The 25,872-nt window shown below is 35.8% G+C and overlaps 1 protein-coding gene across 2 annotated transcripts in view; it reads right to left on the bottom strand.

The window, feature by feature from the left end:
- Nucleotides 1–2,981: 2,981 nt before the first annotated feature.
- The window catches only part of LOC123880060 (forkhead box protein F1-A-like), a 30,289-nt gene continuing 7,398 nt past the window's right edge, over nucleotides 2,982–25,872 (bottom strand). The window contains exons 2-3 of one of the 2 annotated variants that reach the window (XM_045927948.1): nucleotides 4,257–4,504; nucleotides 2,982–3,775 (exon numbers count right to left, since the gene is read on the bottom strand). In XM_045927948.1, coding sequence (XP_045783904.1) covers nucleotides 4,272–4,504 — 233 coding nt within the window. In that variant the 3' untranslated portion in view covers nucleotides 2,982–3,775; nucleotides 4,257–4,271. The remainder of the gene's footprint in view (nucleotides 3,776–4,256; nucleotides 4,505–25,872) is intronic. The other variant, XM_045927946.1, reaches the window with a different exon arrangement.

The raw sequence follows: 25,872 nt of genomic DNA, 5'->3' as shown, positions 1-25,872 counted from the left end.
AGTGACGGAGAGAGCCCTCTTAAGGGTTGCGCTTGATTTCGTGAAAATCATCGTGCCTTGCACCCAAAACATTCGACTCCGCGCGGGTGGCGGAAGAAAGGCCATCCTTATCATCACATCTTGACACACACAAATGTAAGGTGAAATAACATTTAACAAACAGGTTACCCACGTGTGTTTGATGAAACTTTGATCGAGCGTACTGCGTGCCCTTAAGGAGCATGACACGGTTCTGCCCGCGAACTTCAAATTTAATTTGGTTTTTCGCAATTTGTAAACTAATACGACAAAGTAGGCTATGGTATTCTAATTCCGCAAATGGCAGTATCATCTTCACACCTCACTGGTTTACATAAAAATCTTTACTTGAACTTAAGTTTCAAAAATTAGTTCAGTTTAAAAAATTTGTCAAAATAATGAGTGTGACGTGAGTTACTCAGAAATTAGTCGATACTATAACTAATTTCTTAAACTAGACCCCTTCAAGTAAAGATTAGGTACTATAATAGCTGTTCGTGCTGATTGACTGACTCACTGACTCATTGATCACCTCTCCTGTAAAATTTTGTATGAAAAATTTTTTTTTCACTGGTGGTTTCGTATAGAGGACAAAAATTCATTCGGAGGAAAAATACGGAGAGAGCTGATGATTGAGGATTTCGGAGACGAGTGAAGAGCACGCTTAAGGTATTGAAGATAGGTGGGGGGTGCTCGAGCAAATGTCACTCGAAACGTCATCCGATTGCCAGAAAGCTGAAAAAAAATTCAAAACGGCGAAAAAAAGATGGCCGCCGTACAAATTTCATCGGTGTCTATCTCGGAGGGTATAGAAGATGGAAGAGTGGTTTCTGGGCAAAAGATGATCAGAATCCGAAGGTCTACTCGATGAATAGAAAAAAAATCAAAATGGTGGAATTTATTTTTCCTTAAGAAAGACATAACGACCAATCTATTAAAAATTTAGATAAGGTCCGCATTTTGAAAAATCAACTCTGCATGCTCGCGGACCACTTCAGTGGTCCGCGCACCCACGCGCCCTACTAGTTTTTATATAAACCTGTGAGAATGATACTACCATTGGCGCTATTAAATGCCATAAGCCTACGTTGTTGTATTAGTTTACAAATTGCGAAAAACCAAATTAAATTTGAATTTCGCGGGCAGACCCGTCTCAAGCCCCTTAGGTAAGTAGGTACATAACTCGGTCAAGCCAAGCTAAGTTTGCACCTCGCTGGAATGCGGCGCCTCTTCCACTTCCCCGCTCACCTCCCCGCGATCGTCTTGTCGTGTCAGTACGGTTCGCATACATATACCGTACCTATCTAAGCGACACTGTGACGTAATCGACGCGAGGTGCAAACTTAGCTTGACCGAGTTGTAAATAATAATAATATAAAAGGCACTGTTCTTGGATCTTCAATATTTTGTTGGATTGTTTGACACTAATGTGAAGTAGATTGCTGCTTAACTAAACGGTTAAGTGGGAATAATAAATATTAATTATTATTATAATACACAATAGATTGATAGAAACTAGGTAAGTATAAAAACTGTCACTTGTGATATTTATATAGAGTGAACAAATATATTATACTTACTTATGTACTTAGGAACAGTTTGTATGCGAGACGCTTATACGCACTTCCTGATCTGGGACCAGCCGTACTTATCTAGAATAAAATTTTCCACATGGGGTGTCTACTAATAATTTAATACCTAATATACCTACTTAACTAAGGTTATAAAAATATACTTAATTTATGTACTAATTTGTTACACAATTAGATGCAGTGGGAGACAAAGGGAGATACCATCCCCGGACCCGGGCCTTGCGTCAAACTCCAAAAGAAGTCCTTTGGTAAAATGCTTAGAATGTTCGAACGTTCACGTGGATGTAGTTTTTTAAAAATACCGTGGCAACTCTTTAATTTTCCGGGATAAAAAGTAGCCTATGTGCTAATCCAGAGTATAATCTATCTCCATTCTAAATTTCAGCCCAATCCATCCAGTAGTTTTTGTGTAAAGGAGTAACAAACATACACACACACACACATACAAACTTTCGCCTTTATAATATTAGTGTGATAATTATTTCCTTCATGACCCCTGCAGGAGTTAAAACCGCAAAAAGTAAATACAGTGATCCTGGGCCTTATTTTAATGCCGGCCGGGCTGAGATTTAGAACGTACTCAAGTTTGACTTTGCTTAGGCTTAAGTTTCAGTTAAAACGAGACAGATTTAAGTCAGCGATCTAAAGCGGTCTGTTTTAACAGTAGGTATCTTAAACAGGGGACTCACCGTCACTCGTCACTGGCTCCATATAAAGGTAAGTACCTACCTAGTTTGAGTTTGGTTCTCATTTGAATACTAACCAATCAAAATGTTATTCTGTAGACACGTTTTGGAAACTATTATAATATGTCTGTGGTTTGCCAGATTTCCGTAAAAATAACTAGTTTGAAAGTTATACGAGTTTAAACATTTGTATATAAATCCTTGAGAGCCAAGAGAAAGGTACGTAGGACATATCTACAAAACTCCATTGACCATGATTGGTTAGTATTTAAATGAGAGCCAAACGAGATGGAGAGACCCCAGGTGCAAGAGAAGGGCCTGCCCGCGAAATACTTTAATTTGGTTTTTCGCAATTTGTAAATTAATACGGCAAAGTAGACGTATGGCTCTTTAATTGCGCCAATGGCAGTATCATCATCACAGGTTTGTATAAAAATCTTAACTTGAAATGGTCCGGTTTAAGAAATTAGCAATAGTATCGACTAATTTGTGAGTAACTCATATCAAACTCATTGTTTTGACTAATTTCTTAAACTGAACACTTTCAAGTAAATATTTTTATGTAATCCTGTGAATATGATACTGCCACTGTCGGAATAAGAATGCCATAAGCCTACTTGGTCGTATTAGTTTACAAATTGCGAAAAACCAAATTAAATTTGAATGTCGCGGGCAGACCCGTCTCATGCACCTTAAGTCTGAGTAAAAGTTAGATAGAGTACGCTATAGAGAGCTATCTCATCCTTTAGTCCGCCACTGACGTGTCGCCTTAAAAATGCTTAAATTGCTTTTGGTATTTTCTTACACAAAACATTAATTTCTTTTCAATGTTTTCTAGCTTAGGTGTGTTTTTGGAAAGTATTAATAATAATTAGATAATAATAATTAATAGTTCGATAGTGCAAAATATAATAGCCATATTACTTAGTTACTTAATTTATTTTGGCGGTAAGTCGTACCTACCTAATAAAATGCGCGTATATTAACTGCGCATTTATAATATGTCTTTAGAAATAATAATAATATTTAAGCTGAAATACTTACTAATGTGACGTAGTGGAAGACTTAAACCTAATGATTTTTCTATGTATCTAAGTACCTACTAAATACTACGGTGCAGTATTGTATTCTACACCCTACACACTTACATCAAATGATTAAAAATTAAGGTACCTATCTTAGCTTCTAATATTGATACTTAGATAGATATTAATTTTTCATTCAATATCGATAACTTTTAGTTTCCAATTATTTATTTATTTTAAATATAATAACTAAAATAATACGCTTTTAATATCTTTAGAGACAATTATTGTCAATTTCGTATGTAGATTCAAGATTTTCTTTAATTCCAACCCTTAAATCAATTATTAATACTTTAATAGGTATAGTTAATCAATTAAGATCGTAACGACATCTTTCACAGTGTCGTATACAAGTAATTGTAGCCTTCTTCATATCAGGATACGAAGTTTGAATCTGTAAAAGCATAAGTTGAGTCATTTCTCGGTGTGATGTAATTTTAGACACAAGTGAAGAAAGCTAAAAGAGAACAATACTTATTTATTATTATTTGTTGGTAGTAAACCAAAAAGCATAGTTTTTGAGTTGAGAGCTTAGTTTTTGAAAAAATTATGGCGCACTTGTATTCAGATTGTCTTATTGCTATGGTCAGTGCTTTCCCGCAAAATGGCTTCAACCTAACTAAACATCTTGTGTCCCGTACCCTTACCATAATGCCGTCCCCAAACTCGAGCACCCTAGGACCTAGGGGATCCTAGCCAAAGCCTAGGCGCCAAGTCCGCCTTAAGGCAGGTACAGGGTCGATCTTGACCACTAGCTCCAAGCTTACATCTTTGTAAAATCGATTAGCTGAAGGAGCTTTAATGACGCATGATCCTTGAGACTTGAAAGTGACTTCGATCGTTCTTCCATGTCATCAGTATTTAATTCAATGGACTTACCAAAAAAGTTTTCAAATCCAAGACGTTGATGTCGTCGGTGGAATTGATGTCTGTGCAATGGATGCAGACGGCGGAAGAGCCGACAGGGGGGTAGGAGGCTTGCGGTCAGGCGTTGGCACCGGCAGCGGCGAGGACAGGTGGTGACCGAAGCCACCCAGCCCGCTGATGGAGCCAGCTGTCAAAGAGCCCCCGGACAGCATCTGCCCATGGACCCCACGCATCCCCGGAAACACGGACGCTGCACCTGGAAACGACGACGATTTTTTTTTCAGCAATGTGTCTTAGATTTAGGTTTTATACCTAAACTGCATAATAACAATATCTTACATATCACACGCCGTATCTTTATAAAAGGCCAGGCCTGCAGTTGAAAACCTCACAGCTTCGAAAATTTTCGATTTGGAGTGTGGATGTTGGAGACTTACTTATCACTTATCAGGCATTTTCTCAGAAAAACCAAGTGCGAGTCAGACTCGCGTAGCGAAGGTTCCCGGGTAGAAGGGAAGGTACTCGGGTATTTTTTCGACATTTTGCACGATAAATCAAAAATTCTTATGCGTAAAAATAAATAAAAATCTGTTTTAGAATGTATTGGTAAAAGCCCTTTCATATGATACCTACCCCACGTCTTGGTATAGTTATCTATATTAGTTTCTAGAATAATATGTCTGCAAAATTTCATGGACTTTGGTTACTTAAGAGGGCTCCGTCACTCGTTTCATACAATCGTGGTTCCAATTTCATTTGAATATTAAGCAACCAAAGTCGATGAAATTTTGCAGACATATTCTAGTAACTAATATCTATGTCTGTGGTTTTCCAGATTTCTGTTAAAATATTCGGTTTCAAAGTTATACGGTCTTAAAAAATTTCATACAAATCTTTGAGCCCCTGTAATTTTAAAACTACATATTTTTAGAAAAATCTAAAACACCACAGACACAGATATTAGTTTCTAGAATATGTCTGCAAAATTTCATGGACTTTGGTTGCTTTATATTCAAATGAAATTGGAACTACGATTGTATGAACGAGTGACGGAGAGAGCCCTGTTAATATTCAAATGGAATTGGAACTACGATTGTATGGAGTAAGTGACGGAGAGAGCCCTGTTAAGAAGTATCCACCTAGTTTTTACGCCACCCCTGTTTACTTATTACATGCTTTCAAGGAAATATTATATCTCCAAGGCAGATTTGATACATAATTATTATTTATCATACCTATGAGACTAGATACAAGATTTAGCAGACGATTGCGTCGGCGGGCTTAACTGACAATGCGTTGATTCATGTGCACAGCAGATATAAATTACTGATACATATATATTCAGGTCCATTGTCTTTAGTATGAGTTTGTCTCGACAATGTTGATAGATTTTGTCGAATACCATGGAGTATACTATAATTCAATTCTTTATTTGAGTAATGTGTGTAGGTATATATACAAAGTTGTTTAAAATAAACAGAGTCCAACACATTAGTGCATAATTTCAATTGTACACCTACATGAAAATTAAAATTACTACAAAAATATTCAAAATACAGGGAGTTATAAAATCATACGTCAGAATAAAATGTACCTAAAAGCTCTTGTTTTTAAAGCTATAGGTACATTCAAGGGCTATTTTTGAGCTTTGAGTAATTGTAAGTAGGTACTCGTAGGTAGATACATATTAATTGAATATTTTCGATTGACCTAGTCAATTACCTCTGATTGGCCGACACTCGCTCGCTATTGGCTAAAATGCATTGTTGAAGAAAAAGTAGGTACCTACTATAAATTCTGCCAATCCTAACCACAGCAATTGGGATTGCGGGTTGATTCGCTAACTCAGTGTCTGACACTGAACGATAACCACCGAGTTCATCTGACATTTATTTTTAGTCCATTGAAGGTTTTCTGTGAAAAAATACTTTAATCTCACTCAATGAAGCAGCAATGTAAAACGAAGCAATGTTAGATGAGGTCGATGGCCGCCCTGCTGATGTTCCCATGCTAGAAATATATATCAACTTTGTACATCGATCGAAATGTGTGCATGATCGTACTTAACCCAAAGAATGGAATCGGTAGCTGTGATTCTAAATTGCACGTCGTCGTCGAGTTCCCATCGACGCTGGCTCGCCTGCCACTCGTCTGTTGTCGCTTACGTGCACGCCTCGGTATCCTAATTGCCTTAAACTAAACAAACCACGCAATTGGATGATTTTGGAAATAAATTCTTACTGGGAGCTACTATTTTCTATGGCTCGAGGCATATTGACGCAGAGTCAAAGCGCAGCAATGCGTGTTACGCATCTTATTACTTTTCTCACTAGTCAGTCCACATGACTGAGGAGGATTGTGGTTGGATTGATCTTACCAAGGCATAGTGAACTAGTGGGGAAACTCTCGATTTGATCCTGAAATCGACATCTGTCAAATATTAGGCTATGGGTGAAGTGAAATCAAAGATACCATGTCCTTTCATAGCCTGCCTAGTATCAAATATAGCTAACAGATGACGCCTGCCAGTGTAGTGCCTCAACGTTAGAAGCTCTTTAACTGTGATCCTCCTCTTTAAAGGTGAGTAGGTAGTATACCTTCTACCAAGTAATGTCTTTAGCCTTTAGGTGTAGAAAAGAAGCATCACTCGCTTCATCGCTGCGTCAATGTGCTTTAACCGTTGAACCTAAAAATCGTCCGATCTTTATACATTACTTTACCTATACACGTGTTTCGAACTCATTAGAACTCTACACAGAATTTATGTAGCTACATTATTGGGGTTGCTCCTCTTATAAATATTATAATAATTTATAGTCTTCTTTTTGATAACTTGCTGAATAAAAGTTTCTCGCAGAAATGCTTCACGTGATCGTGAAACTATGAAAAGTAAACTATGAGAAGTAAGCCTACGCCTCTCTTGGTGAAATTACTGAAATTTGCTGACCTTGCAATAAGACAGAAAAAAGATATATTGGTTAAATACCTAAGTAAGTATCCACAAAACCCCAAAATAGAACACGGCTGCCTAGAAGATGCGTTTTCACTCCTGATATGAATGTTCCTCTACCTACTAACCATACCTAAGTATAAAAACCTAAGAGTTGAAATCATGTTTTCCGAGTTGGAATTAGTATTCCAAGAAAACTCCTACCGTTATGTGCTTAATGGAAGGAAATCACAACCTTCAGCAATGAGTAAAACGATGCAGAGAGATGCTATAATTAATATACATTAGAATAAAATTGTTTGTAGGTATAAGTGATAATTATGTATTTACTCGTACTAACCTTTTATAGAACAAACTTCTGAGTACAAACGTGAACTAAACCATGACTAAACTACATTGATGTTTAGTGCAAGTAGGCCTAAGTGAACTCAACGTTCCACGCGTTCGCTCAGTACTTGTCATCACTTTCAGTTCGTAGATTAATCGAAGGGCTTTGCCGATGGGTTAAATGGCTCTCAAGCTGGTAAGCGACGACGGACGTTCGCCGCGCGCCGCTCTCATGTCTCTTCTATATCTATAATTTAATTCGAATTTAAGTGGTCTATAGACTGTAATAGAGCAGTGATAAACTAGTGGTTAAGACTAAGACGTTGGCCGTTATCGGGGGTTCGATCATGGGAATGTGCGTTTTAAGCAATTAAAAATCAGATGCTTTGATCACCCTCAAAATTGTATTAAAAACTAAGTTATCTCACTAATTGTATATGCTTACAGTTCACTTTGTTGTTGTGACCTACATACAAACATTAGGTATTTAATAAGATGTAAATTTAATTGTACTTAGTTATTAATCTTTTTGGAAATAAATTATTTGTATTTGTATTTGCTTTAGCGATGAAGAAAAACTTGAAGAAACATGCATGATTGAGAGTTTTGCATAGTGTTCTCAAAGTGTAGTAGAGAATAGAGATGAGTAAAGTAGAGTCACACAAGGCCAGCGAGGTGGATTCCCTTCCCATTCTAAGAGGAGATCAATCAATCAAGATTGATATTGAGGCCGGCGATGGGTTAAGTTTGATGATTAGTGATGAATTGATGACATACTGCATTACATGAACTCCAGGCCTATTCCTTATCTCGACGGCTAATGGCTGTGTGTTTGCAGTTTGCACACCAAAAAGTCAGTTTAGTTGTATAGGTAGGTAGTAGGTACGAAAATTGACTTCTATTCTCATAGTGAACAATAAAAACGGAATGGGCTTTGAGACACTCTTGCTGCGATAGCCAGAGAGACGTGAATTTGAGTTGCTGCCGTTCTAAAATGTTTTAATTTAGTCTTTAGGTTTATGGAGAATGAAAAGAGTAAAAAGCCTTGAAGAAAAATATGGAAAGAAGTACACTATGTTGGAAGAAATTACCTACCTACTTACAAGACCGACTTAGACTCACTTGTTGCACCACTAATAAATCCTCCACATTATTCTATCTATTTGAGCCTCAATAGCTCAACCGGTAGAGCAGTGGACTGAAAACCGAAAGGTAGACGGTTCAAACCCCGCCCGTTGCACTATTGTCGTACCTACTCCTAGCACAAGCCTGACGCTTAGTTGGAGAGGAAAGGGGAATATTTGTCATTTAACATGGCTAATATTCTTTCTTTTTTTTAAAAAAAACGTAATGTTTAAAAACAAAAAATTTAGCTAAAAACTATACTTAGGTACCTACGGAAAAGTAAAAAAAAAGTTGTACAAATAAATAGATAGGTAAAATCAAAAATGGAATTCGCATAAGTCGCACAGCAAAATATAGATATTACAAAAAATATTTTATGATTTTGAAATGACACAGAAAAGACTTTCGCCAGCGATTTATGTGAATCCTGAATGCCGGACGTTCCGGTGAGCACAGAGATATTAATTAACACTGGAGCAGTAAACGTGAAGTTTATTTTTTTCCAGACGTAATTATTTTCCCTAACTTTGTTTACGATGTGAATGTATCCAACGTATACTTAAAGCGAAGAATAAAACAAAATTCTAAACGTAAAATAGGTTAGAAAAGATATTAATTTTTATACTTTAAATGTATCACAATTAGTTGTTGGCATTAAGGATTCACGAGGACGCAATTTTCCAGAGTTACTTTACTGGGGCCCAGCAAAATGTCTTTTACATCCATCAAGAAAAATGTACGCTAAAGTGGGGCTTATCATTATTTTGTAGTTCTCTTCATTCTTCAAACAATCGTAAGTACCTACCTAGTTTGGCTTTCAAACTTAATGAAATTCCCAAACTTAATATTATATGCATCTGCGTTTTTTCGTCAAAATATTTTGTTTTAAAGTTACACGGACTCATTGATTTACATACAAATTTTTAAATCCGTGTAAAAAACTGGACTTTGTTGCTATATTATTGAAATGAGAATGAAGTTCGTATGGAGCGAATGATGAAGAGTCTTCTGATAAATATTTGAAATGTGAATTTCATTCCACAATAAAGCTTTACACACAAAATACACACAAATAACGAAGACGCGATGCAAATGTAACTTCACGGCAGGACGTCACACCGAATGCGCGCGTACTTGTTTCCGATTTATATTACAAGAAACTAGACTTCTCATTTAGTTTAGAGAGCTACATTGATATAACAATGACAGTTGATTTCTGCAAGCTTTATTGCTAGTGGATACAATAAGCTATACCTATACCTATGACAATTGTCACTGTAATGTCAATTTCTACTTGCAAAAGGTGCCTTTTTGCGAGTGTTACACAGTACAAGTGACTGGCCAGAGTAGCTAACTTCAGCAACTTTAATTGCTAGTGGACACTTAGTATAAGACATTTTACAAGGCAGCGTACTTAATAGGCATAATCCAATTCGCGTAGACCAGAATTTCAACGGAATAATATTATACCTGATACTTGGCTAGGGTCGGTGACCGCTATTAAGCTTATGAACTGAAGAAATTCAGGTCATCAACGTTGTATACATTCGAGAAGATTCTGGTATTGCGCCTTCGATCCACCCTAAATAAAGCAAACAATAGATTATTTATTTGAGAAATATTCTGAATTTCTTTAAAAGTATTTGTCTCCAGTTTTTCTCTAGATTCATAAAAATTATAGAGATTTTAATCAAAGGGCATTTTTTGTAAGAGGGGTCTCTCCGTCATTCACTCGCTCCATACAAACGTAGTTCCAATTTCATTTGAATATTAAGCAACCAAAGTCCATGAAATTTTGCAGACATATTCTAGAAACTAATATCTATGCCTGTGGTTTTTCAGATTTCTGTTAAAATATTCGGTTTCAAAGTTACGCGGTCTTAAAAATTCACATACAAATCTTTGAGCCCTTGTTATTTAAAACTACTTATTTTTAGAAAAATCTAAAACACCACAGGCACAGATATTAGTTTCTAGAATATGTCTGCAAAATTTAATGGACTTTGGTTGCTTATAATATTCAAATGAAAATGGAACTACGATTGTATGGAGTAAGTGACGGAGAGAGCCCTGTTTGACCTACTCTACAAATTTTTGATTATCAAAGGTGTAGCTATACTTATTAGGAGTTAGCTGTAATAAATAGATTTAAGAATAGGTATATTGAATATTCCTAATGCTTTGCTGTATTCGAATCAAAGAAATTGAAAAATCATATTTCTACGACTGGACCTGAATTAAAACTTTCAAACAAAGTATGTGTGATATATTAAAACCAATCAAGTGCGAGTTGGACTCGCAGATGAACGGTTCCGTACCATTATACAAGAAAAAATTATTTTTGTATTAATTGTTTTCGGATTTCTTACTTGTGCTATAAGGATATTGCTAGCTGCCAAATGTTATGATTCTAGGTCAACAGGAAGTACCCTATAGGTCCCCCTAGTCTTGACAAACATGATAGACAGACAGACAGATAGACAAAGAAGTGATTCTTATAAGGGTTCCTTTTTTCTTTTTGAGTTACGGAACTCTAAAAATGCTCATAAACGGAGCACCGAGAAGCGTAAACAGTGTATCAAGGTTGTCGTTCTTAAAAATTATCGTATTTTTTTTTATTAAAGCGAACATTCGGCTTTCAGTCGGGTTATTCTCAAAATACCTATAGCATAAGATCAAACGAGTGGAACAAGCGCGTTCGTGTAAACAGTCTGTCTGTAAGTTGGGAAGTTCGGGAGGTACGGGAGAGCGCTCCATGCGTCTTTCGCTAGGGCTGTCATTTTGATTGTCAAAAATAAAATAAAAATTTACTTATTGTTAATTTAAAAAAAAAACGGGCTTAATTGAGGACCACCAAGGAGGTGGTTCTCAATTAAGCCCGTTTTTTTTTTAAAGTCGGTTAAATTTTTTTTCACCTACTTAAAGTTTTGCAACACCTGTATTTCGGGGTCCCCGCACTTCGTCCTTATTACTACTTTCTTGTACTTGCCTAATCTTACTATGAGCAGTAGCGTGCAGCTAATAGAGGCGTAAAAGCTCTGCTTACCCTATTTGTAACAATTTAAATGCTATTTTGCCTGCCACCAAAAAATGCGGAAGGATCTGGAAACCCACGTATTATTATCAATGAAAGAGGTAACGACTCCCAGGAATATGATGCCAGTAAATAGGTTAATACCTAAAGGCCTTCCCTGGCTTTAAGCCCTGGGCACGTCACTGACTATGAGTATAGTGATTTACACTGCTAGACAATCTAAGTGGTTACTCATTTTCCTAACTTTGATTTCCTTCAGTGAAAACTGGAAACTAAGCTATTTTATGTGTAGGGTCTCATTAGAATGATGTATATTTTTATAAATTATAATTTTTGTGGCATGTTATTAATTAATTTATTTCACAGTTAGAACATTCATTATTTGCAGGCGCACTCATTTTGTAAGACCTACCTACCTAGTTTAACGAACGAACCGCTTACACGAGTTTATTTTGTGTTGTTTAATCATTTTTCATTTTTATGATAACGTTTTTATAATAACTAAATAGGGGAAGGTGAAAAAAACATATTTTATTTTTAAACACCTTAATCAGCAATTTTAAGAAAGTACATCATAAAGAAGAAAGTATATACTTAGTATATTATAAAACTGTCGTGTTTTTTTTTTGTGTCGAGGTTGTTCGACAACCCTAGCCTTACGCCATTATCCATGCGTAAACTGAAATACATTATCACTCCCATCACCGATGTAATATTTTTAAATTTTGGTTTGTTCCTTGTTCTTCTATAATTTATTTCAGACTAGCTGACTTGCTCCGGTTACGCACGGGTGGGCCTACCTATACACAGATACCTAGACAAACGACAAGCGTTGTTATATATAAGTACCTACCCATCTGAAAACTTTCCTTGAGAAATATACCTGTGTTTGAAGTTTGTATCCTAGATGTTGGTGAAAACCGCATTATAATCCACTGAGAACTTTAAAAGTAGTCCACTATCAAGCGATAGATGTCCACAACTGGACGGGACTTTCACACGCCATGGTCTTGTGCCTTATCGTCTGTCCATCTACCTACTTAGTGGTGGGCCTTCCAACGCTGCGCTTTCCGGTGTGAGGTCGCCATAGACCTCATACATAGACATAGACTTAGGTACTAGACCTTGTGACCCCACCGTCTATCGGTTTTTAACCCCCGACCCAAAAAGAGGGGTTTTATAAGTTTGACGTGTGTATCTGTGTATCTGTCTGTGGCATCGTAGCTCCTAAACTAATGAACCGATTTTAATTTAGTTTTTTTTGTTTGAAAGGTGGCTTGATCGAGAGTTATCTTACTATAATCGAAGAAAATCGGTTCAGCCGTTTGAAAGTTATCAGCTCTTTTCTAGTTACTGTAACCTTTACTTGACGGGGGTGTTATAAATTTTTAATTTACACTTGTATAAGTACGTTCGAACAGTAAGTAAGTACGTGTTGCCCGTGATGACATATTATGGATCGGAGACATGGTCCCTAGCTATGGGCCACACATTAGAAAGCTTAACTAGTTACTCACCGGGCGATGCGATGGAGAGACCTTTGCTTGGAATTTCTCTACGTGATCAAATCAGAAATCCGTAACAGAACCAGAGTAACCACATAGCTCAACGGGTATAGAGACCCTGAAGTGGCAATGGGCAATTCGAAAATCCGAAGGGTATTCGTTAAAAATTTATGATCTGAATTCTAAATCTGTGAGGTAGATCTTACGCGTTTAACGCATTTAGGAATAATTATTAAGACGTTTATATTTAGTATTCTCGCGAAGATGCAGGATCGCGAAACTGCCAATCAAACTTCCGTTTCGGTAACGATAAATTCTGTTTCATTGCATCGGTTTCATTAGGGCCCCTAAATCTAAATAAAGAGCATTTATAGCGATTCTCTAATACCACAGTACCTACTTACCTATTACGTACCTACTACTGATCACTAATATCTAAATAGCTAGATATACCTAACAACTGTCCTTAGGCTCAAGGCTGTGCTAAAGCGAAATTTCTATAACATCCTTGTGAAAAATTTCGATTTATTTCTAGAAACTTACTTACCTACCTACTTACCTAGACAGAAATTCTTACATCAGTACTGCTAATCCATTAGGATTCAGTATTATTGTTCTAATGATTTCAGACTTATTTCTTGGTTAAACGACATAATAGGTAACATAAGGAACTTGAATAGCTTTTATGAATATCCATGAATATAAGTTTCAAATCATCATTTTAATTGTGGTAGGTACGTGCATGTTATAGGTATGCTTATCTTATATATTAATTCTAGTCCTCGATTTCGTGCGCGTGGATTTAGGTTTTTAAAAATCCCATACTAAGGAACTCTTTGATTTTCCGAGGTAAGAAGTAGTAGTAGGTAAAAAGACCTTGGAGTCTTTAACCGCATTGAAAAACTATCATTGTAACCATGAAAAATATCACGTCAATTCGTTCTTCTTTTGCGATGTGGTTGAAAAACAAACCAACAAACTAACAAGCAAACACACTTTCGCATTTATAATATGGATGGAATTTTGTTACTTTATTTCCTTATCTCAAACGATGACTTTGTAATGGTAAGGTATACTATTTCTTCAGGACTAATCTACCTAAGTAACTCATTTGTAATTAAATACTCCATTGACAATGCCGCCTAGCTCGGGTTTCTTGGACAGGCCACGCAAGTCACAACACTGTGTTTTGTAATATGTTATGTACCTAGTTACTTCTATTCTTTTATACAATAACTAGCGGCCCGCCCCGGCTTCGCCCGGGTGCAAGTCAAAGTTATATATAACATAAAATATAGCCTATACGGATTCGGAAGAATCCCTCTAAGTAATGGTAAAAGAAATTTTGAAATCGGTCCAGTAGTTTTTGAGCCTATTCAATACAAACATACAAAAATACAAAGGTTTCCTCTATAATATTAGTATAGATTAAAAACTAGACTATCGTAATTTTCGTGGCCTGCACGAACCAAGTTGGTTCCGAACATACTGATGCCCTGCCATTGCACAAATGCACATGTTACCACAGCTTTTATGGACGTCGTAAGGGAGCCTTCTGAGAAACGGGCTGCGCACATGGTAGGTAATAAACTGTCGATTATCCGGCCCTGATCTATAAGAATTTATTGGCCGTGAATGCAGTTTTCTATCTTTTGCTATATACCCAAGTATACCCTAACCTTATAAGCATGTGTAGGTATGCATGCATAAAATTAACTGCATTCTAAAATGTCATAAATATCATTACCGAAAGTTGTTGGGTGGGCACTGAGTGAACTCCTCATAACATTATTTCGTTTCAAATCTCATCCATTTTTTTACACCTTGAACATAATAATATATATTTAACAAAGCGGAGTGAATTGCGTCTCCTGAAGTGAATTTACGATTTGCGCTTTGTCCATCCGTCTGAACTCTGAACGACAGCTACCTGTCAGCCTTGTAACTTCTAAATAAGAAACTTCATTACTTGAATTTCGCAAATACAAATCAAAAAGCTCAAACTTCAAAAAGTTCACCAAAGTGCCTTGGGGGTGCTAATTAGGACCACATTTTAGGGTTCCGTACCTCAAAAGGAAAAACGGAACCCTTATAAGATCACTTTGTTGTCTGTCTGTCCGTTTCTCATGCCTGTCAAGAAAACCTATAGGGGTTTTCCCGTTGACTTAGAATCACGAAATTTCGTATTTCCGAAATCTCGTAAAAGATTTCCTTACTTTCACAAGTAAGGAAAAATCTGAAAACCGTGAATTTTTGAGTACATAACAAAAAAATATTTAAAATGTGTTTGAATTTTCAAAGTAAGATAACTATACCAAGTGGAGACTGATACGAAAGGGCTCTACCTATATATTCCAAAACAGCTTTTTTGCATGATAGTTTTTGATTTATCGTGCTAAATGTCGTAAAAATTACCCGAGTACGGAACCCTCGGTGCGCGAGTCTGACTCGCACTTGGCTGGTTTTTTTTAATAACTATGGAATAAGGTGCTCGAATGATGACCTAGTATCTCCCGGAAAGTGCAGCATTGATAGACCACCCACTCTGGACAGACGACATCAAACCACTCGCAGGGAGCCTCCTCGACTCGCGAAGTCCCTACAAAAGATCTAGTTATGTCCAACAGTGGACGCCTATCGGTTGATGATACCAATTATAAAATATTTTTGTTATTCTATTGTTAAAAAGATTTTCAAGCAAAGGACAAAAAATCTTGTTTAAAATGATTCTATTTTTACAGAGCTTGTCCCATGGGAAAATGCATTTTGGAATTGCATTTCAGAGATTTCTATAGAGCGAAGTACTAAGACATCATAAATTTAAAGGGGTGAGAATTGCACACAATGCTCCGCCCTCTAGGCTTTGCTGATGCACTAGGTAGCTTCTAGTGCACCAATAACAAACCTATGTATGAGATCAATAACGCGATGCTGCGCATATTGAAAACGAAAGTTGAACGCTACGTCATTCTGAGCATACAACATCAATCGATGATACTATGTTAAATATATATATATAATACAGTATTCTCTACAGTATCCTACTCTATGCCTTTCTGAAGCCCCAATGAATATCAAAGTTCAGCAGATGTTGCAGTTTTTCCTCTCAATCTACAAGGTATAAATAAAGAATCCATATGAAGGGGGAAGGGAAGGGGAAATATTGTCATTACAGTATTGATCAGATAAATTAGAGAAACTATAAAAAAAATAGTTTTTTTAACACGTACTTGCATTATAGGTATTTATTAGAATTGAAATTATTATTTTATACAGTACTTTATAATGTCATATTTTGTTTTAAAAGAATTTGAATTTAACAAAATGTCTTTTCAAATAAAAAATAAATAAAAAAACCAATACACTTGACATAAATAATAGCACATAACACTTAGATATCATGACTTTTCTTCCATCTTATCATTCTATCTTATTAATTTCAGTCGTAAGTAATTCACGTACTTTACACGTTTGAACAAGAATACTTAGCAGCTTTTACAATGGGCATTTTACAAAAATCTCGTTTGTGACAATTTTTTACCTATAAGTACTCGAGACTCTACACTACCTTATCCAGTAAAAACTACTCTAGCTACGCAGTATACCTGGCCTCTACGAGTCTACAGCGTCTACGAAATTTCGTAAAAGCGACTTTTATGTTGTAAGTAAGTCGTTTAAAGTTCACTTTTGTGTAGGTACCTATCTACTTGAATAGATTTTTCAATTGCTTTTATTTTTGAGGAGAAACGGGTAATTGTAAGTGATGAACTTACAGAGTTAACTTCCTTTTTCATAGTAGGTAAGTATCTAACTGTACCTACTGACTAGCCGCAGCCTCGCGCATTGTTTTGTGGCACTTCCTACATGCCGATATCTGATAAGTAATTAATTATTATAAGTGCCTGAGTAGGTCCAACATGAACTATCCGATGTTCACGACAGTTATGAAACTTTTAGCAAAACTTTGAGGCCTTGTCAAATGTAGACCGTGAAACGACTAGGTGTGTGACATGGGCCGTCTTGACAGCGTCACAGTTTACGACAGTTATGAAACCTTTAACAAAACGGGGAGGGCGTGGAGGCTTCACCTATAAGTATATCAGCCTAATAGAACTTCGTCTGTGTGTTGGCTGGCGGGCGAGCTCTGCCTTTTTGGAGTGTTTTTTTTGTTAAAACTGACTGCGTGCCGTACCGTGCGTATGTCGGCGAGCGTCGGCACAGACGGGGCCCATACTTGTATAGTTTAACTAACTTGTTACAAATAACTACAAACTTGACATTGGCTAATCTTTGTAAAGCCAGACGAGAGAGAGAAAAAATCTGCCTAATATTTGGCAGATATCGTTTCAGGATCAAACCGAGAGCTGTTTCACTCTAACTCACTCTGCCGATGTGCTAAATCAATAAATCAGGGACCCACCCCTTGAACACACCCACATGCTTCCCTTGCGCGATTTTCCACGTTATAATAAAAGAAATGCGATGCACCTGTACTAGAGGTACATAAATTGACAGAGTTTTAAGTGCATTTCCTCAAGTCTTAATATGATAAACTTTTAAATGGCTGAAGCCTGAAGGTTTTGAAGAAGACTGGGGATGGGAGATGTAAGAACCAGAGCACGTAACAGTAATATCTCTTGGTGAAAGTGGACAAATTTTAGGGTTCCGTACGTCCGAATGGCAAAAAAGGAACTCTTATATGGTCACTCATGAGTCTGTAAGTCCACCGTCATCTACTGGACCGGTGGTACACATTTTTTTCGATGACCCAAACATGAAAGCGTAACGCAAAAATATGAATTTTGAATATGGGGTTCACTTTTGGGACCAAAAAATATATCGCAAGCTGTATACCGTGTATCATATCAAATAAAGTACCCTCTCGTGATTTTTTAACCCCCGACCCAAAAAGAGGGGTGTTATGAGTTTGACGTGTGTATCTGTGTGTCTGTGTATCTGTGTATCTGTGTATCTGTCTATGGCATTGTAGCTCCTAAACTAATGAACCGATTTTAATTTAGTTTTTTTTTGTTTGAAAGGTGGCTTAATCGGGAGTGTTCTTAGCTATACTCCAAGAAAATCGGTTCAGCCGTTTGAAAGTTATCAGCTCTTTTCTAGTTACTATAACCTTCACTTGTCGGGGGTGTTATAAATTTTTAATTTACACTTGTTAATAATATTTTTTGAAATAACTTTGAAATAAAATGTTTAAAGTTATAGAAAATTGATAAAAATTGACGATCCGCACCCCTTATCTCTATTGGAAAACAGTGGTATAGACTACAGGCCCATGTTTAAAAATGGGTGGGTCATATGAACCACCAGGTGACGTATACAGGACGATATAAGAGCATAAAATAATAAGTTTCAGCACTCTGCCGTCACTTGTAAGCTGTCCAACAGAGTGCTGGTGAGAATTGAAAAGTGCAGGTAGAGTGAGTACATTTTGGTCATATATTTTTGTACGGCATTTTTACCATCGATAGATCCATGAAAAATAATAAGAAAGCGCGCAGTGCCGTAAAAAAATGGTGCGCCACAAAGTCAGTAAATGTTTTGATTTTCTGACAATTTCCGGGGTAAATTTGGTCATTTAATTCTGTACGGCACTAGTTTCATACTGTTTCAATACAGCCTCTAATCCATTATTCCGCAACGCCGTACAAAAATCATGCGACAAGGGGAAAAAATTGAGGGTAGCAACCCCCTCTCTTTCCGTGGTCCGGGGGGTGATTTGACAAAGTACGGCTTTGGTTCCAAAACATTATCTAGCACTCAAAAGTACTATTAAAAATAATGCCGTAAAAAAATTAGTGTTCATTTGAATGTGTATCAATAATTATCTTAATTTCATGGTATACTTAATTTTTAAAGCTGTAAAATCATTTGACTCTGTACGGCAACTTTTTTTTTAACATGATAGTGTAAAATACTATTGTTATATAGTATTGCCGTTCAAAAGAAACTGTTCTAAAAAAAATTATAGATAAATACAAAAACTGAAATTTTTCAAATTATTGCAAAAGTTTAAATATTCATAGATTAATAAAATATAGCAATTTTCTACGCTTTTCCCTTGTTTTAAATAGTATTAAGATAAATAAATTAGGAAAAAATTATGCCGTACATTTTAATGCAGACCATATCTTTTAGGCTGATGAAAATGACGCTACCATTTTAAGGGTGTAGTACTTTATGGCCATCTGATACTGTACGGCATTAACATATTTTTGAAGAGAACAATTGATAATATGATAAAATCACTATGCCGTCTAACTGAAGTGAACGGGTGTGTATATAATATCCACATCCCCTACAAACCTTTGGACCAACGAAAATGTACGGCATGTAAAAAAATATTATCTATGCATAAAACACTTTCAAAATAAATTAATTTTATGTTGTTTCAAATCACCCCCCGGACCACGGAAAGAGAGGGGGTTGCTACCCTCAATTTTTTCCCCTTGTCGCATGATTTTTGTACGGCGTTGCGGAATAATGGATTAGAGGCTGTATTGAAACAGTATGAAACTAGTGCCGTACAGAATTAAATGACCAAATTTACCCCGGAAATTGTCAGAAAATCAAAACATTTACTGACTTTGTGGCGCACCATTTTTTTACGGCACTGCGCGCTTTCTTATTATTTTTCATGGATCTATCGATGGTAAAAATGCCGTACAAAAATATATGACCAAAATGTACTCACTCTACCTGCACTTTTCAATTCTCACCAGCACTCTGTTGGACAGCTTACAAGTGACGGCATAGTGCTGAAACTTATTATTTTATGCTCTTATATCGTCCTGTATACGTCACCTGGTGGTTCATATGACCCACCCATTTTTAAACATGGGCCTGTAGTCTAGTAGGTATATAGATAGATTCTTGAGTAGACAGGTACTCGTAAGTATATTGCGTTTTACGTCAAAAAACCTTCCTCAGGGTGAGAACTATCGTAATCCACCAGAAAGTTAAAAAATTATTTAAGCATAAAAGCCATTAAGTAGGTAAGTATGTGTCATTACTCAGATTAAGAGGGCTCTCTCTGTCACTCGTTTCATACAATAGTAGTTCCATTTTCATTTGAATATTAAGCAACCAAAGTCCATGAAATTTTGCAGACATATTCTAGAAACTAATATCTATGTCTGTGGTTTTCCAGATTTCTGTTAAAATATTCGGTTTCAAAGTTACGCGGTCTTAAAAATTTTCATACAAATCTTTGAGCCCTTGTAATTTCAAAACTACATATTTTTAGAAAAATCTAAAACACCACAGACACAGATATTAGTTTCTAGAATATGTATGCAAAATTTCATGGACTTTGGTTGCTTAATATTCAAATGAAATTGAAACTACGATTGTATGAAGCGAGTGACGGAGAGAGCCCCGTTAACGTGAATTGCACCTTTGTTATTTATAACGTAAGTAGATGCTATTTAAATTACTTACATTTGATATTACATTTGCTGTGAAAACCCTGGGGCCATGTACCAATACCGCGATTGCCATCTTGACCTGTCACGTACTATTCATATTGTGTACCTACCTGCATCGTCGTTGCATGCAGTACACCAAGGGTGCATGAGCTTGAAGAGACGCAAAAGGCACTCGTGACCTAATTGCAGGAGTGCAACCAGGTCACTAAAATGTATAAATAGATGATGAATATAATAGGGATAAATGTGGAAATGCGTAGAAATGGCAGCACGATCAGTAGGTGAAGGGGTAAATAAATCGAGGAAGGGAAAGTGGTGGTTGGTGGGAAAAAACGCAAGCCACTTTAAATTTATATGATCCTGGTAAAGTTAACTTTAAAACTTTTATTATTATTAAAATGTTGTATTAATTTGTTTATGTTTTACTATAAAATAAAACATTTCGTAGTCAGATGAAAAATAGTGGCAAAACCGGTCAAGTGCGAGTCAGACTCGCGCACTGAGGATTCCGTACTCACGATAAATTAAAAACTATTATGCATAAAAATAAATAAAAATTTGTTTTAGAATGTATTCATATGATACCCCACTTAAATAAATATAAATATAATAATTAAATATAAATTAAAACAAATGTTAATTTTTTTTTAAACGATGTAACCACTAATTCGCGGTTTTCAGATTTATTCCTGTATTTGTGCTATAAGACCTACCTACCTGCCGGGAAGTACCCTATAGGTTTTCTTGACAGACACAACGGACGAACATAAACGTAACATATTCTATCAAGTATCGAACTGGAACGACAAATTGCTAAGCGGCCCGGTTGTGGATACTTAGGCACTAGGCTGGTAACTAGCCACGGCCGAAACCACTAGACCATCGGTGCCCCATTATTAAAATCAGTGCATTCAACACTTCCCAGACACGTTAAAAGTTAAAAGCTCAAATTTCTTCAATATTAAATAAAACTTGATATGATAAAAATACAGTTTAAAAAGTCATACCAAATTATATATTATTAAATATTATAACTATATGAATTATATATATTTAAAAAAAAACTTGGAATCTTAATTGTTATTTTTAGGGTTCCGTACCTCAAAAGGAAACACGGAACCCTTATAGGATAACTTTGTTGTCTGTCTGTCTGTTTTCGACTAAAAATGATCATTTATTGAACATACACCTAAGAGTAACCTATAACCTACAAATACGATGCAACTTCACCAGCATTGGATACGCACGAGGAGGTGTTCAATCTAGATGCACATCGATCGATACAACACAATACAACTGCATATAGGCACGTAGGAAATAGGTCATGTTTACAACAAAGCTCAGTTAAACTTCAGAGCTGCTGTCGCAACTTGCTACTGTACCTATTGATTTCTAAGATACACGTGTGGATACCCATCAACTACCTAAAAATCTGGTCAAGTGCGAGTCGACTCGGATGCGAAGGGTTCCGTTATCCGTACCATCGTACAAGATATTTTGATATTTTTATGTGCAACACAAGTTAATGACAACAGTATCATATACCTATATCTATGTGATTTAGTAAATTAATTTTTTCGTGAACACATTTTTTTTTGTGATGTAACCACAAATTCTTTCTCTGTTTTCGGATTTATTCCTTTACTTGTGCTATATGACCCACCTACCTTCTCAACAGGAAGTGCCCTTCAGGTTTTCTTGATAGACACGACGGACTAAGAGACGGACGGACAGACAGACAGACAGACAGACAACAAAGTAATCCAATAAGGGTTCCGTTTTTCTTTTTGAGGTACGGAACCCAAAAAAAAAAGCTAATTATTTCTTTCTTGTACTGACTTGTGAGAATGGTAGAGACCCAATGGACGCACGAATATAGGGAAATTCATTTGCGGTGTTCGGTGCTGCAGTACAGGCTACAGCTACGAGTAGGTATATTTTCGACAGGTACCTACTTACACTAAATGTACGCTGGTGTGTCTAGCCAAGTTCTAATAAGTCAGATAAATTCTACATAAGTTCTAGAATAAGTAATATTTATGTATGCAGCTGTGTCTGTGTTTGATAGATTTGTGTTAATATATTTAATTTCAATTCACAAACCTTTAATATACCTACCTGTGCAATTTTATACTTAATTAAAAAATATTTTAAGGGAAATTTGAAAAACCACAGATATACCTACAGTTATTCGTTTCCAAAATATGTCTACATTTTAGAATCTTTCATACAGAGAAATGCATTATTGGGGAGTGCTAGGGGGTGAAAGTTTGGGGTACTTACTTAAATCGATCTTTTTATGTCGAGATAGAAATGATCGTAAAACGAATTCCTAGGCCTTAAAAAAGCTGTATCCTAGTTCTAGAACTACAATGCAATATCACTAAGGATTCATGATTGTAAAGAGGTGTAAATACCTAAATGCATAATATGCAACCGAGGACGCAGTAGTGAGTCAACGATATAAATGACGGATGAAATCAATATCAACTTTCTTCCAAGTAAAAATTATATCATTCAGAAATTGAACTAAAGTAGGCTAAAGAGCTAATAAAAAATAGATAATACAGGGTGAATATAATAAATTATGTTGTTATTTTCTGGGCGTGTAGCCAGAGTGACCTGTGTAGCCACTCTAGCAGACATAACGTCTAAAAAAAAGTTGAAAAAACTATAACCCGACTACGGAAAAAATGAGACAACTTGAACCCGACTTGGTACAAGTAAAATAAACTAAAAAGAAAGAAACAAGATTGTGCTTAGTGCTATCATCGTCTTGATTGAGATTCAATACAAAGGCCGTGGTCGTGCGTTGTCGACAGCGTATTTCTTATCCTTGATTGACGGCATTCCCAATGATTTTATTTGTCTACCAAATTAGAATATTTTCTTTTTGCTGTCGACAACGCACGACCACGGCCTTTGTATTGAATCTCACGTATCTGTGATCACGTATAATATAATCACATACGAGCATTAACTTGACATAAGCCGTAAAACGTACTTAGTAACGTATACTTATTTATAATTATTGAAATCACTCCCGATAGTTTAAACGTCATAATTAAAAACTATCTGGCATAAAATAAATAAAAATCTGTTTTAGAATGTACAGGTAAATGCCTTTCATATGATACCCCACTTGGTATAGTTATCTTACTTTGAAAATTTAAACACATTTTTAATTTTTTTTAATGATGTAACCACAAATTCACGGTTTTCGGATTTATTCCTTTACTTGTGATATAAGACCTACCTACCAAATTTCATGGTTCTAGGTCAACGGGAAGTACCCTATAGGTTTTCTTGACACGACGGACGGATGGACGGACAGGCAGACAGACAGACAGACAACAAAGTGATCCTATAAGGGTTCCGTTTTTCCTTTTTTCCTTTATCACAGATTAAAAATTAATGATGTGTTAATAAATAAATAGTAGATACAAAAAGAAGTATTATGAGGTATTCAGTTAAATAGTCGCACTGTGTTATAACTAAGTAAGCAAATCTTTGTGGGATGGACGATTTAATAAAATTATCCTGGTTAGGAAGTGGATTTATCCTAATGCCAAGCTTTAAACTGGGGATTCAAGAATACAAGAAGGTTAGTCTACAGCTACGAAGCAACAGCCAGTTATTATGCTTTACTAGCCACAGGTTGGGAATCCATAATAGCAAAGAGCTCTTGCAAAGTTAAGAGGCTATAAATAAAAAATATGAGATACAAGTTCTTTAAAATAAATAAAGATTAAAAAAAAATATATATGAGTCTAGATTTATTCACTGTAACAATGTTGACAACGGTACAAAAATCAGGTTAATACAGGTACACCGTTATTACAGCGTTTTAACAGGGATTTCTCCGTCACTCGTTTCATACAATCGTAGTTCCAATTTCATTTGAATATTAAGCAACCAAAGTCCATGAAATTTTGCAGACATATTCTAGAAACTAATATCTGTGTCTGTGGTGTTTAAGATTTTTCCAAAAATATGTAGTTTTAAAATTACAGGGGCTCAAAGATTTGTATGTAAATTTTTATAACCGTGAACTTTGAAACCGAATATTTTAACAGTAATCTGGAAAACCACAGACATAGATATTAGTTACTAGAATATGTCTGCAAAACATGGACTTTGGTTGCTTAATATTCAAATGAAATTGGAACTACGTTTGTATGAAACGAGTGACGGAGAGAGCCCTCTTAAAAATAAACGGTGTTTTAACGATTAATAAACATACCTAAAACATTTTTATGGTTTTTTTGGACATTGGAATTATCCACAGAATAATTCTCTCTATTTCTCAGAATAAGATTCTACCTATTTGGATCAACTTTCAAAATGTTTTCTATCAAAGGAACTGCATCCAATCGTGTTTCAATTTAATGAAGAATTTAGTAAACGTTCAATATTTGAAACATCAAACTTATTTTTTTATTTTTATACTTAGTTTTCGAACAAAAAGCTTTAAAAAGTCGATGTTCAAAGAGTTTCTAAACCAAGCTATAAGCAGTTCACTCTGGCTAAGCTGCTAGCCGCTGAAACTCAAGCCATAAACTAAGACTGCATAAATATAAAGAGATTAACATAAGCAAGTTTAAGTGTTATCAAAAGTTTATTAAAATATAATAAGTAAGTACCTACCTATACCATAGTTCACGACAGCTATGAAACTTGTAAGTTGTAATCTTGAGGTTTTAACTTGTAAGGCATTTATCCTATGGTTGTTGGAGGGTAAGGATGGGTCCATCCAAAATCCTCCATGGGACTTTGGATATTTGATGTAGAAATAAATATTGACCCGAAATGGAAATCCATATTTTTTTTAAATTAAAAATATTAAAAATTGAATAAGAAATTAATTTAATTAGTCATTTTTCAGTGGGGTATATAAAAGACGAAAAAATCGAGCTAGCTGAACATGTTAAGTAGGTACTTATATAGAGTAAAATATAATTAACTTTTGAAATTGGAACGTACTCGTAAGTTGTATAGGTACGCAAGCGAACTTAGCATAAGTACCTAAATACATTATATATGATACAATATAGCCTGGTCAAGTAAGATAATATTCAAGGTTACGAAAATTCGCATAAAGCTGAAAATTCGTACGAATGACCGGAACACTATTATGAATGAAATGTAAAAAGTCCCCATCGATCCGATATTTGCAAAAATTCAAATATTATTACTAAATTAGTTTAATTACTATTGTGTGTATGTTTAATTTACAGCTAC

Source organism: Maniola jurtina, chromosome Z (genome assembly GCF_905333055.1).
Source record: "Maniola jurtina chromosome Z, ilManJurt1.1, whole genome shotgun sequence".
In the NCBI taxonomy this organism is placed as follows: domain Eukaryota; kingdom Metazoa; phylum Arthropoda; class Insecta; order Lepidoptera; family Nymphalidae; genus Maniola; species Maniola jurtina.
This window is presented reverse-complemented; position numbering and strand designations above follow the sequence as displayed.